The 13236-nt window shown below is 44.5% G+C and overlaps 3 protein-coding genes across 7 annotated transcripts in view; 2 read left to right on the plus strand and 1 right to left on the minus strand.

Annotated features, from left to right (window-relative positions):
- Positions 1-4113, minus strand: part of cebpz (CCAAT enhancer binding protein zeta) — a 15957-nt gene extending 11844 nt beyond the window's left edge. For both annotated transcript variants that reach the window (XM_061051479.1, XM_061051478.1), the window contains exons 1-2: positions 3870-4113; positions 1282-2786 (exon numbers count right to left, since the gene is read on the minus strand). In XM_061051479.1, coding sequence (XP_060907462.1) covers positions 1282-2786; positions 3870-4064 — 1700 coding nt within the window. In that variant the 5' untranslated portion in view covers positions 4065-4113. The remainder of the gene's footprint in view (positions 1-1281; positions 2787-3869) is intronic.
- Positions 1-13236, plus strand: part of xrn2 (5'-3' exoribonuclease 2) — a 173916-nt gene that overhangs the window by 132420 nt on the left and 28260 nt on the right. The gene's annotated exons all lie outside the window — the stretch shown is intronic.
- On the plus strand, positions 4614-12136 carry ndufaf7 (NADH:ubiquinone oxidoreductase complex assembly factor 7). 2 transcript variants are annotated; one of them, XM_061051482.1, is made up of 10 exons: positions 4614-4921; positions 6223-6383; positions 7050-7130; positions 7266-7376; positions 7514-7727; positions 8375-8433; positions 9042-9155; positions 10519-10662; positions 11392-11565; positions 11680-12136. In XM_061051482.1, the coding sequence occupies exons 2-10, from the start codon at positions 6294-6296 to the stop codon at positions 11902-11904; spliced, it is 1212 nt and encodes a 403-aa protein (XP_060907465.1). In that variant the 5' UTR covers positions 4614-4921; positions 6223-6293; the 3' UTR covers positions 11905-12136. The 2 variants fall into 2 exon arrangements, with proteins under 2 accessions (XP_060907465.1, XP_060907464.1); XM_061051481.1 differs by having other exon boundaries at positions 4614-4905.

Here is a 13236-nt window from a genome sequence, read left to right on the forward strand (position 1 = left end):
CGGATTTTACTGTAACAATGAAATCATCCTCAAAAATCTTCTAAAAAAATTGAAGGTCAGATTCGGTAGAAGACGATATTTAACAGTTTTTCAACTTCTATTAAAAAAAAAAAAAACTTTAAATTAGGAGGTTCAAACTGTCGGTGAAAATAGAGAATGAGAGAGAGAGAGAGAGAGAGAGAGAATGAGAGAGAGAGAACGAGAGAGCGAGAGAGAATGAGAGAGAGAGAGAACGAGAGAGAGAGAGACAGAGAGAGAGAGAGAACGAGAGAGAGAGAGAGAATGAGAGAGAGAGAACGAGAGAGCGAGAGAGAATGAGAGAGAGACAGAGAGAGAATGAGAGAGAGAATGAGAGAGAGAGACAGAGAGAGAAAGAGAGAGAGAGAGAGACAGAGAGAGAGTGAGAGAGAGAACGAGAGAGCGAGAGAGAGAACGAGAGAGCGAGAGAGAATGAGAGAGAGAGACAGGGAGAGAAAGAGAGAGAGAGAGAGAGAACGAGAGAGCGAGAGAGAGAGTGAGAGAGCAAGAGAGAGAGTGAGAGAGCGAGAGAGAGAACGAGAGAGCGAGAGAGAGAGTGAGAGAGCGAGAGAGAGAGAACGAGAGAGCGAGAGAGAATGAGAGAGAGAGACAGGGAGAGAGCGAGAGAGAGAGAACGAGAGAGAGAGAATGAGAGAGAGAGACAGGGAGAGAGCGAGAGAGAGAGAACGAGAGAGCGAGAGAGAATGAGAGAGAGTGAGAGAGAAAGAGAGAGAGAGACAGAGAGAGAGAGACAGAGAGAGAGAAAGAGAGTGAGAGACAGAGAGAAAGAGAGAGAGTGAGAGAGAGAACGAGAGAGCGAGAGAGAGTGAGAGAGCGAGAGAGAGAGAACGAGAGAGCGAGAGAGAATGAGAGAGAGAGACAGGGAGAGAGCGAGAGAGAGAACGAGAGAGCGAGAGAGAATGAGAGAGAGTGAGAGACAGAGAGAGAGAAAGAGAGAGAGAGACAGAGAGAGAGAAAGAGAGTGAGAGACAGAGAGAAAGAGAGAGAGTGAGAGAGAGAACGAGAGAGCGAGAGAGAGTGAGAGAGCGAGAGAGAGAGAACGAGAGAGCGAGAGAGAATGAAAGAGAGAGAGAGACAGAGAGAGAAAGAGAGTGAGAGAACGAGAGAAAGAGAGAGAAAGAGAGAGAGTGTGATTAGAATCAGAAAGGTTCACAACAGGTGTTTCCTCCTGACAGGTTGGGGGTGTGGTTACGACAGGTTGGGGGTGTGGTTACCTGTACGACAGGTTGGGGGTGTGGTTACCTGTACAGAGCGGTGTAGTATCTGTCAGAGATACTCTGCTGGGAGTCCATCACCTGGAAGAGCAGCATGAGCGCCTGCACCGCCGTGTTGAACTTGACCAGGTGAACCACTTTGAACAGCGTGTCCAGCTGCTCCTTCACCTTCTCGTCCCCGGCGCCGGCGTAGGGATACGCCCGGTTCACGCCCGACAGCAGCGCGCTCAGCATCTTGGACTCGATGTCCTTCTTCTTGACGCAGGCGCGGAAGAAGGAGAAGTAGATGGTGATGAGCTTGGCGGCGAGGTCGACCTCGTCGTGGCTCAGCATCACCTGGCTGAGGAAGCAGACGGCGTAGTACTGCGCCTTCGGGCTGATGTTCGGTCGGAACATGAGGCGCTCCACCTCGCAGCACACCACCACCTTCATGTTGGGGTGTTTGTGCAGCAGCGTCTCCAACAGGTACGACGCTTTGGCCGCCGTCTTGTACTCGGGGTCTCCCAGCTTGTTGACCACCTGGATGAGCAGCGCCCGCTCCTGCTCCGGGCGGGTGCACAGCATCTCGTGGGCGGTGGCCAGCGCCTTCGCCTTGGTGGCCGCCACCGTGTCGTGAGCCACCGTGTCCAGAGCCTCCACAAAATCAGCCACGTGATGCTTCAGCTGGTGCTCGAAGTACCAGAGGATGAGACGGCGGTCTCGAGCGTCCCTGTTTCCACTCGCCTTCTCCTCCAACTGGTCAAACGGATGCTGGGCGAAGGGGCGGAGCTTCCTGTGCTCCGGCAGCAGGTCGGACAGCAGCAGCTCTCGCAGCGTGTCCAGCGCCATCAGACCCATCCTCCTGCTGCCCTTCTTCTTCACCATGGCGACCAGATTCTCCACGTGCAACAGCGTGTGCACGGGAGCGTCCTGAATCAGAACCGTCATGGCCGCCATCCTGTCGGCCAGCACGCCGGAGGAGACGACCGACTTCATCCAGTTGGAGTTGGCTCCTTTCTGCAGGATCTTCTTGTTTTTGTAAAGCTCCACCTCGGACTCGTAGAGCTGCTGGGCGAGCGACTTGTACTGAGACGCCAGCGAGGGATCCTGTGGGCTCGCCGATCCCTCAGCTGTGTATTCCAGGTCGAACCACTTCCCTCCAGGTTTGATGAGCAGGACCTGCCGCTGCTGAAACTCAAACACATTCACGTTCTGCCTCGCCTTTTTACCCGCCGACGTCTGAGCATCTTTCGCCTTCTTCTTCGCCTTCTGTTTCTCCTTCACCTCCTGCTCCTTTTTAACCTCCTGCTGAGCGCTGGACGCCCGCCCCTCGGCCGATTCCTTCTCGACTTTACTTTTGTTACTTTCCTTCTGGTCCGCGGCGTCGCCCTCGGGCTCGTCTGGGATGACCTGCAGCCCCGCGAACGCACGGATGCCGAGTTTGGTGATGAACTTCTCCAGCTCCCCCGCCTCCAGATCGTCTATCGCTCCTTTCTTACCGCCGTCGACGAGCTCGTTGGAGTCGTCCAGGCCGGCGAGCAGGATGTAGTCAGCCTACAGAACGACAAGAGAAGAAGAAAGTTTAAATGAGCTTTTAAAAAACTAAAAATGTGTCTGAATAAAACTATCTGTTTTTGATTCTGTTTAACGTCAGTCCTGACACGATTTATTATTCTGTTTCCAAACCAGAAGGAAACAGACTGACTAGACTCTTCTCCTCTGTCGCCCCCCGGTGGTGGAATGAACTTCCAAACTCCATTTGAGTCCCTCTGCACCTTTAAGAAAAAGCTAAAGACCCAGCTCTTTCATGAATACCTACTAACTTAATGATGATGGTCTCCATATTATTGATGATGATGATGGTAATGACGATGGTTTTTGTTTGATAACGACGACTTATAAGATGGTTTCTATACTGATTAGAGCTCTCAAGAACTGCCCTCAATGTTGTGCTTTGCCTCTGGTCACTTCCTGTCAGCACCTGTGTGTCCAATCAGACTCAAAGCTGATCGTTTGCTCTTACTGACATTGTTCCCTTTTTTCTAGATCCTTGCTTGTTTTGTTCTTACTCTCTGATGTACGTCGCTCTGGATAAAAGAGTCTGCTGAGTGAATTGTAGAAACTTCTTATACCTATAAACCAGTGTGAACAATATACCAGTATAAATGCAGGTGGTAGGGCCCCAACAGACTCTAGAATCTAGACTCTAGAATCACCACTGGTGTGATGTTCTGAATGTGTTTATATCATGCTGGGAGAGAGCAGTAAGACAGATGAAAGATGCAGACATCATGATATGATCTGTCATGTTATTAGAGAATAAAAAAGTAAATAAAATAATAATAACATGTTTAATAAATGGATAATATGGAAGTTTTTATTAAATGTCATGAAACGTATCCTATTGGGATGAAAGTTGAAGTCTATTTTACTTTTTTAAAGTTGGATATGATGGTTTAAGGCTCCTGTTTATAACATATTCACAGAAGAATCATGACGTCATCCTCCTGACTGATACAGCCTGTAAATAAAGTTATAAACTGATTTTTTTATCGTGTTAAATTATTTATACTTTTATTAATATTTACAGATATTATGATATAGTTAAGAAAGTGTTTTTAAATCTTATTTACTCACCTGAGTTCCTCCGAGTCGTAACACCTCGTCCAGGCTGAACTCTTCTTCTTCGTCTTGTTTCGCTTTGACTTCACCTTCATCATCTTCCTCTTCCTCCCCTGCGTCGTTCTCAGCCTCCATTTCGTTTTCTTCGGGCTGAAAAGTCACCTTAGTGGTCGCTTTGGATTTTTTACGGTGCTTGTTTTTCGCTGCCATGCTTCCTACAGCGTGAAGAAGAGACGTGACCCGGAAGCGAAGGTGACGTCACGTCGACGATTCCGTTACAAATGTGAGACAAAAATAAATGAATAAAAGTAAAAATTATTAGCTTATTAACATTTATATAACCGTATTTATTTTTATAACTCGTGCTATAATCTTTAAAAATAAAAATTCTTCTTCGGATACCACTCCTTTCCTTACCCCGTTCTTTATTCAGCAATTTAACTTTTAAATGTTTTACAAATTACTCAAAGCAGTTTATTTAAATGGAAAAATAAAAAATATAACAACCTCACATACCATATAAAACAAGAATACAAAAATATAGAGCACTACAGCTTACAATCTGGGGTTTAGTTACCCTTTAACTTTTAATAAAATCTACATAAAATAAAATAAAACTGGGGGATATATATCGTGTAAAATACTCAAGTAATTCATAAAATATCACGGCACTTCCATCTTTTTCAAGAACTGAAAAAAAAGATTAAATGGTTAACTTTAAGAATTACTTAATTTTATTTTGAAAGGTTAACCGGATGTATTATGCTACTCGACGGATATTGAACTTTACGCTCTTGCACAAGGACTTTTCCGCTCTAAGCTGCTGTAAACTTGACATATTCAGATGATTCAGACACATTTTTACGTATATAACCGCGTTTTAGAGAAGATAAGACGTTTCTGTGTCCGGCTGTGGTTCCGTTAGAGTTTATAACTGATGTACTTGTAGCTAATGTGGCTAATGCTAACCGGGCAGCCGTTATGAGGGTTTGTTTTAAGGTGAGCACGCTGATCAGGAGAGCTTTCACACTTCCGGTCAGTCCATCAGCAGGTGAGTCAGATTAAAGGTAAATTACACCCATCACAGCACACCTGTAAGGTTAGATTATAAATAACTTTTCAGACTTTAAAACCCGAAATATCGACGAGTTTTCACTGGTTACTGATATTTATTATTACTACATTAATGCTGCTTTCTATGAGGGACAAAAAATGACTAAAGTATTAATAAATTAATAAATAAATAAATGTTGGGAGAAATGCATACAATAATGTATAAATAAGTAATTAAATAAATGCATCAATAAATATACAAATGCTGCAAACAATACATCAATGAATAAATAATAAATACACTTTGTTAATGAAAAAGACTATTTATATATTTTTAAATTTATTTATTTATTTATTAACGTATTTCTACAGTTATATATGTATCAATGCATACATTTCCACATTAATTGAGTTATTAATTTATTTCTGTATTTTTACATTTACACATCTCTTTATTTCTGTATTAAGTATTTATATAAATTTGCTTCTGTCTGTTTTTCTAAATTGACCAATCCTACTTCAGTAATGTTAGGACGGCCCACTTAATTTACATATTTACTTTTCCTTGTACAACATGGACACAGAAATACATAAATATATGAATATATTTATTTATAATAAATGTAATAAATATATGAATATATTTATTTATATATTATTTTTTATATGAATTGTTGCATTTATTTATATATTTATTGATGCATTTATTTAATTATTTATTTATTTATACATTATTGTATGCATTTCTCCCAACATTTATTTATTTATTTGTACTTTAGTCATTTTTTGTCCCTCATAGCATTCAGGTGGTGTCGGACACATCGGAAAAACGACTTTCTGAGTTGTAAAATGAACACCTGCAAGTTAAATGTAAAACGGTTTATCTTATCATTACATCAACAGAATCAGATTTTATTGCCAAGTACATTTACACACATACAAGGACTTTGACTTGGTGTTTAGGTGCAAAACAATTAGCAAAGAAATAAAGAAAAAATAGTAAGAACCCTGCTGACAGGGAACTTAGATAGGGTAAGATAAAAATATAAAAAAGTAATGTTCAAATATATGATAGAATATAAGGAACACTAAAGGTGCAGCGGAGGAGCTGTGCAGGTTTATGCATCTATCTGCACAGCTGCATGTACTTATTCATGATTTACAGTGCAGATATTGTACAGTATAAATGTCCACACAGTGTGTAATGTAAACAGAAAATACTCAAGTCATACAAACAATCACCTTTCCTTTTTAAGAGTTATCAGTGATCATTCTGGAACACTTTTTATGTCTTCAAATGTTTTGTGTTAATCAGTGGGATGCCGAGCAGCTCAGTCCAGACTCTTCTGCAGCGCTCCATCAAGTGAGGAGAAGCCCCGCCCCTCCATGCTGAGACACCTGACCTCTAAAATCAAAGCCACGGGTCCGATTACAGTGGCTGAGTACATGAGAGAGGTGCTCACCAACCCCGTGACGGTAAGAGACCTCTGTCACTTCTGCCTCCAACACTAAAAGAAATCATTACCATCCCGCCTGCTGGCAGATATCTGAGTCGTGTTTGTGTGAAGCAAATAGATATTTACAGCTCTGCATTTAAAAGTGATATGAATGTAAATGTTTTACTCAAAATAACTGTAAAAGAAAAGAATGGAGCAAAGTTGTAGGACACGCCCACAGAGAAGCCCGCTCAAATTTCCTTGTGCCTACAAACAGAGCTGGCCAATCAGAGGAAAGTGGGCACGCGGGGAGGCGGGCCTTAAAGAGACAGTAGCTGAAATGAAGCGTTTCAGGCCGAGGCTGAAATGAGGGGTTCTACCGACGGCATTATCAGATAAAGGATGTTTTATGAGCTGCATGTCTCACAACGTTACTCAACAGGAGTCCCAGACTGACGTCACGAATGGAGGAAGTGAGAACAATAGATCTCCTTTAAACTTCAACAGTCAGGCCGAACAAAGGAAAGTCTACAAAAATATGACATCACATAAAAACACGTCTCTAAACGTTTTTCAGAAGTGATTTAAAGGATGTCGCTGACTCTGCTCGCCTCGTCTCCTCAGGCAGACTGACTTGATTCTCTGTAGTTACCTTTCGTCCTTAAACACATGGGCTCATGCCGCTCCCTCTTTTCTTCTCTTTCAGGGTTACTATGTGAGGAACAACATGCTGGGACCTGACGGAGACTTCATCACGTCACCAGAAATCAGTCAGATTTTTGGAGAGGTGAGACTCTGAGCTTCACTTTTCATGAACGTTTCATTTTACATCTTTTACCCACCACGAGTGAGAAATGACTTTAAGTTCCCTCCAGTGTTTTTTTTTGGTTGTGAGAAAATGAATTTCTTTTGTCTCTTCCAGCTGATCGGCGTGTGGATCCTCAGCGAGTGGATGGGAGCGGGTCAGCCCAAACAGCTGCAGCTGGTCGAGCTCGGACCGGGGAAAGGATCTCTGGCCAGCGACGTCCTCAGAGTACGAACTCTTATTGAAGTGTAACAGCTTCTTCATACCACTGTGTCCTCAGATCTGTTACACCGGATCTGAATGTCACATGTTGAACAATCGAGATAAAACCTGAAGTACCTGTGTGTCGTTTCGTCTCTCTCCAGGTGTTCAGTCAGCTGCGCTCTGTGCTCGGCGAGGCCTCTGTGTCTCTCCACCTGGTGGAGGTGAGTCCGGCTCTGAGTCGTATTCAGGCGCAGACTCTGACCGGGAACCAGAGCCAGGAGGCGGACACGGAGGATGAGCTGGTTTACCGCCGCGGGGAAACCGCAGCCGGGCTGCCGGTGAACTGGTACCGCCGCTTAGACGACGTCCCCGCAGGTCGGTACAGAACAGAGTCAGGTTTCAGTTAAAGCTGCGGCGCTGCTACATTTCATTCTTTTTTTTTGTGTCAAGAAATTTCTTTGAGTCTTTTTTCTTTTTGATTCAAGTCCTTGTTTTAACCATGAAGAGAATCGGCGAGGCCCCGAGTCAGACTAGCTTTTTTTTTGTCAGGCAGCAAAGCGCTGGCTGCGTGCTCGGGAACGCTCGGATGAAGCGCTTGTGTGCTGAGAATGAAAGCGCAGCTGCACGTGCGCCTTTGCTCCGAGAGAATCTTTGCCCTCCTGCTTTGTCTGGACGATGAGCTCAATAATAATGACGCCCAATGACGCTTCCAAGGCTCCGATCAGACGCGGAGCCAGGACCCTGACCGATTGGCTGGTTGAAAGAGCGCCAGTGATGTCATCAGCGCCCTTCTGAAAAGTTGCCACACAAAAGCACAGCGATGTGCTCTCCTCTTTGGGAACAATTTAATAGAAGATGGCGCTCAGAAAAAAAAAAAAAAAACGGCATGTGGACGCAGAACCTATTGATCTTTTATTTTGTGTTTTTTTTCCTCACACCTTAAAAGAAAAGTGAAGATGTACAAACCAGCGTAGATTATTTTTATGATCACCTGACATCCCGTTTCTCTCCTCTTACCTCAGGCTTCAGCATCGTTCTCGCCCACGAGTTCTTCGACGCTCTGCCCGTCCACAAATTTCAGGTGAGAGGCGACATCTCAAATGTTCTCTCGTCATTTTAACTTTAATTTTTGCCACTTTTAGTCCCGTCAGCAGTTTCCAAATCTAGGTTCTAGTATCCCGTAGTGCCGACCTTAACTGTGTAATTGTGCCAAACTAACACCAGGTGGCGCCAGAGTGAATTAAACAAAAATCCAATCAGTCCAGACGTAAAGATATTTAAAGAACGAGCTCCACAAACAGTTAAGCAGTGATCGAAGGCTGTGGCTGCATTTGTAGTTTCAGCAACAAAGACCTCGTTTCGTTATTTTCACTCTGACTCGAGATTGTGGCGTCAAAACGTCAACATTTGATGTCCGATTGTGAAGATCCAGCAGGCAGAACAAAGCTTTGTTTCAAAGAATGTGCACTTTCCTGTTGGAAAAGGATGAACAAATATACGGCTTTGTTGTCCTGTTCAGAATAACATTTACACTTTTAAAGACTAATGTGCCGTTTGGAGATACGTCTACTTATTCCTCTCTTTTTTTTAAAACAATCAGACACGTGCTTACGCCTCTCTTATTGTATTTTTTACAAACCCCTCTGATGTGTTTAGTAAACAGAGTCTGTGTGTGTTTGCTTTGGGTAGAGGACTCCTAAAGGCTGGAGGGAGGTGCTGGTGGACATCGACCCGGAGAAACCGGAGCAGCTCAGGTTCGTTGCGGCTCCCGCTCCGACTCTGGCGTCGTCCACTCTCGTACAGGTAAACATTACGCCCACCTTCTTCCCTCACTCTCTGTGACCTGGCAGAGACAAAGCTGGAAAGCACATTATTCGTTTGAATGATTTCATGTCCTGAAAAGAAGAATCCACTGACAGATAAGGAACAAGCTAAGTGTATGAAAGTGCCGACTTGTGGAGGTAGAAGAGGTGAACTTCGCTTGAAAACACAAGAGGAGTTGTTGGATCATTTAAACTTTGAAGGAGAGGAAGAAGTCGATCTGAAACGCTGTGGAAACAAAACTCTTCAGATAAACTCTCAGAGGTTTGTTTTACAGCCTGCATCTGGTTTTTACTGCCCACATTTAAACCAGGCGGCCTCACATTCAAACACTGTTTGATTCAGCCTCCCCGGCTCAGTGCAGACACTTTGAACATCCTGCCAGACCTGACATCATCATCATCATCATCATCATCACTGTCAGTGTGTTTGGAGAAGAAGCTGCTTTTAAATCCGGTCTGAGGGCTGGAGCTCGGAGTTTAGCCAACGTTATCATGAAAGCACAGACAAAAAAGTTCAAGATTTATTTTACCTTTGAAGTCGTCTGTGTTTTTTAAAAATTTAAACACAAAGATGATTTAACTTGTTTCTACATTCAAACAGACGAGCTGTGGTGACTTTAAACACGTGAATACTTCCCTCATCAACAGAGAGGAGCAGCTTCTTTAGGATTAAACAACCCGGCATCTTTTAAAGGTCACATATCCTCCTCCTCTTCAGTGTAAATAAGTCTCAGAGCTCCTCAAAACATGTGTGAAGTTTCTTGTTCTAAATCCTCTCTGATCCTGTATTTGATCATGTCTATAAACCCCTCTATTTCAGCCCTGCTCAGAACAGGCTGTTTCTGTGTCTGTACCTTTAAATATGTAAATGAGCTGTGTATGACCACGCCCCCTCTCTGGAAGGACTTGGTTATACTCGGTCTTTCTCTCTCCATGTTCTATTGTTTACGGTGAGAAGGCAGACTCAGAGGGCAGAACAAACACCTAGCTGTGGGAGTGTCACCCACCTGGGGGAGGGGCTACTGCCCTTTGTGATGTCATGAAGGGAAAATCTCCAAACGGCCTGTTTGAGCACACATTTTCTGGAAAGTGGAGCAGACAAAAGACGGAGAGAATGGACTCATCATTGGGGGGTTTGTAGACAGACTAGAGACACATATTAGAGTTAGAGGAACATGGGGAAGGGGATTTTTCACAAGAGTCCAACTGAGTCCAATACGTGTCCTTTTTCTTTAAATACACGACTTAAACTCGGAACAGTTTAGTTAGTTTTTCTGCTAGAACTTGTAAATGAAGAGTTCTCAGAAACACAGAAGGACAACAACAGTGTGTTTGTGTGTCAGGCAGGTGAGAGGCGGAGTCATGTGGAGGTGTGTGCAGAGGGCGGAGTCATCATCCAACAGCTGGCCCGGAGGATCACAGAGGACGGCGGTGCGGCGCTGATCGCCGACTACGGACACGACGGAACCAAGACGGACACGTTCAGAGTGAGGACGAATGTTTTACACTCAAGGGGCAGATTAATAAGACACTCAGGTTGTCATGGCAACAGATTTACGATCAACATCTAACCACCTTCTTAAAATACCATGACAACAAAAATAGAAGTCCAGCCCAACTGTGACAAGTACTTTCAGATTATTTCACCCGACACGGCTCTTTTGACTCTGCAGTCTTAGTGAGGACGGATGTGCGATGAGATCTTTTTGTTGGCGTTTATTTGGACAGTTTGTACGTTCGGTCCGCTCCTCTCTTCAGTTTTATTTGAAGGAAACAGATGTAGGAAGCAGTGAAGCCCATCTGCTGCAGGCGGAGAGGAAACCAGGGTGGACTCTCCTCCTCCTCCTCCTGTCTCAAACAATTTTTTTAGTTTCCCCTCAAATTCTTAAAATCATTCATATCGTCCTGAGTCACCTCTACGATTTCTCCAGACGGTAAAATAAACATCTCTAATGTCTACTTCCCTCTCCCCAAATCAAGTGATTTTTTTCTCCAATATTGGCATGATTATTTATGCAAAGAAACAAATCTAAGAGATATGAAGCGGCCTTTTAACCAGCTGCAGGTACATGATGGAGCTTTAATCACATATTAGGATTTCTTCCTGCTGCTGGTGGACGTTTCATCGATCAGCGAGCCGACGAGAACAACAGACAGAAAATAAAACCCTGTGAGGCTCAACCTGACAGAAGTTTATTTTTGTTTTTATCTGTCAGGGTTTTAAAGGTCACCAGCTCCATGACGTCCTGTCCTCCCCCGGCTCGGCCGACCTCACCGCTGACGTGGACTTCAGCTACCTGCGGAGGATGGCGGGAGGGGGCGTGGCCTGTCTGGGACCCGTCAATCAGAGGACGTTCCTGAGAAACATGGGCATCGACTCGAGAATGCAGGTGAGAGTGACAGTCTGATATAATTAGAGGTCGTCTAATTTCTGCTCTACATGTGAGGCCTGAAGGTTAGGAGTTCTTCGCTCCTCATTAAGCTGAGATAAAACTCCTCTGCAGGTTCTCCTGAGGAACTGCAGTGACGCGTCCACCAGGAAGCAGCTGATCAGCAGCTACGACGTGCTGACCAACCCGGCAAAGATGGGCGAGCGCTTCCACTTCTTCAGCCTGCTGCACCCGAGCCGGCTGGAGATACCGAAGAGGCCAGAGGGACTGAAGCTGGAGAAGAACCCGACTCCGGCGCCACTTCCCGTGGCCGGATTCACCGAGCTCAAATTCTCCTGAGACAAACACGGACAGTTTCTGGAGCTTAAACAGACGCTCGGACATTTGACAGAGTTCACTTCAGAGGATCATGCTGACAGGACGATGCTGTTTTTTTTTACGGCTGATAATTAAGAAGCAAAAATAATATTTATGCAGAGATGAAAGACGGCTCGTCTGAAATGTATAGAAAAAGCTGTTTCTTTAAGTTAACTGCAGTGGCATTTGGAATAAAAAAAACAAGAAGAAAGAATTGGTAACGTTTTTGACACTTTGTTATCAAATCCTGTTCCTGCATCTTTAAAAATCCGAGCGCACAGACACCTGAAACGGACTCCCTGGATTGACAGCACTTGGTGGTTAACGGTCTGCTGGTGGCAGCAGGAGGATGTTTTTCCTCCCCTCGCTCCGTCGTCTCTCAGCCCGCCGCCTCCGTCCACATCTTGAAGCGGTTAGCTGAGCTCACATTTGTTTCGGCAGCCGTTCACGTCGAAAGCCCCACGCTCCTCCGGTAGCAATTAAGAGATTCAGTTACACATGTCGAGGGCGCTCCGCAGCCAAAAGCAGCAGAGCGAGGAGATCGTGTTCAGGATTGGGTAATTAAATGATCGTTTCCAAAACGTCCTGCGGTGCATCGTTATCGCCTTCTTCCTCTCAGTCAGGAGAGTCCGACTCTTCAGCAGCTGATTAAACCTCATTTTCAGTCTCAGTTTGAAACTCTCATAGCTACTGTGTTCATTATAAATAAATAACTGAGCATCAGATTATTCTGCCGGTTGGTTAAAGACCTGAAAGCATGAAATTAGTTTTTCTAATCCTAGAGGCAGACATATTGTTCATAATGATGCTGCAGCTGCTGTGTTGGTCCACACATTTCAGATAATAATAATAAAAAGAAAGGGGGGGGGCGCTGGTAGCCAAGTGGTTAGTGTGCACGCCCCATGTACGGAGGATATACAGCTTCACAGTGACCTCACACTTTATCGCCGTCTCTGGTTCTAGAAGTAAATTTCCTCGTTCAAATCCTCCTTACATAAAGAGACTGAAGCCTGTTACCAAGACAACCAGCTTCTCCAACACTTGTGACTATGAAACATTTGATTCGGCGGCAAAACGGCGTTAAAACCAGAGAAAGAGACAAAAGGTGCAAGACTGGAGTCAAGGAACTACACTATCACCAAGGGGCGGGAAACATAGCCATGGTAACAGCGAGCTCCACCAATCAGAGACGTCCATGTGACACTATGATCGTGGGTAGTGTAGTTCTTTTCCCCCCGATATCGTGAATAAACCGTGTTGTTTTTAAAACGAGGAACTTGTGTCTCCTACAGGAGCATGAACCATCGTTTCACA

Source organism: Labrus mixtus, chromosome 12, assembly GCF_963584025.1.
Source record: "Labrus mixtus chromosome 12, fLabMix1.1, whole genome shotgun sequence".
In the NCBI taxonomy this organism is placed as follows: Eukaryota; Metazoa; Chordata; class Actinopteri; order Labriformes; family Labridae; genus Labrus; species Labrus mixtus.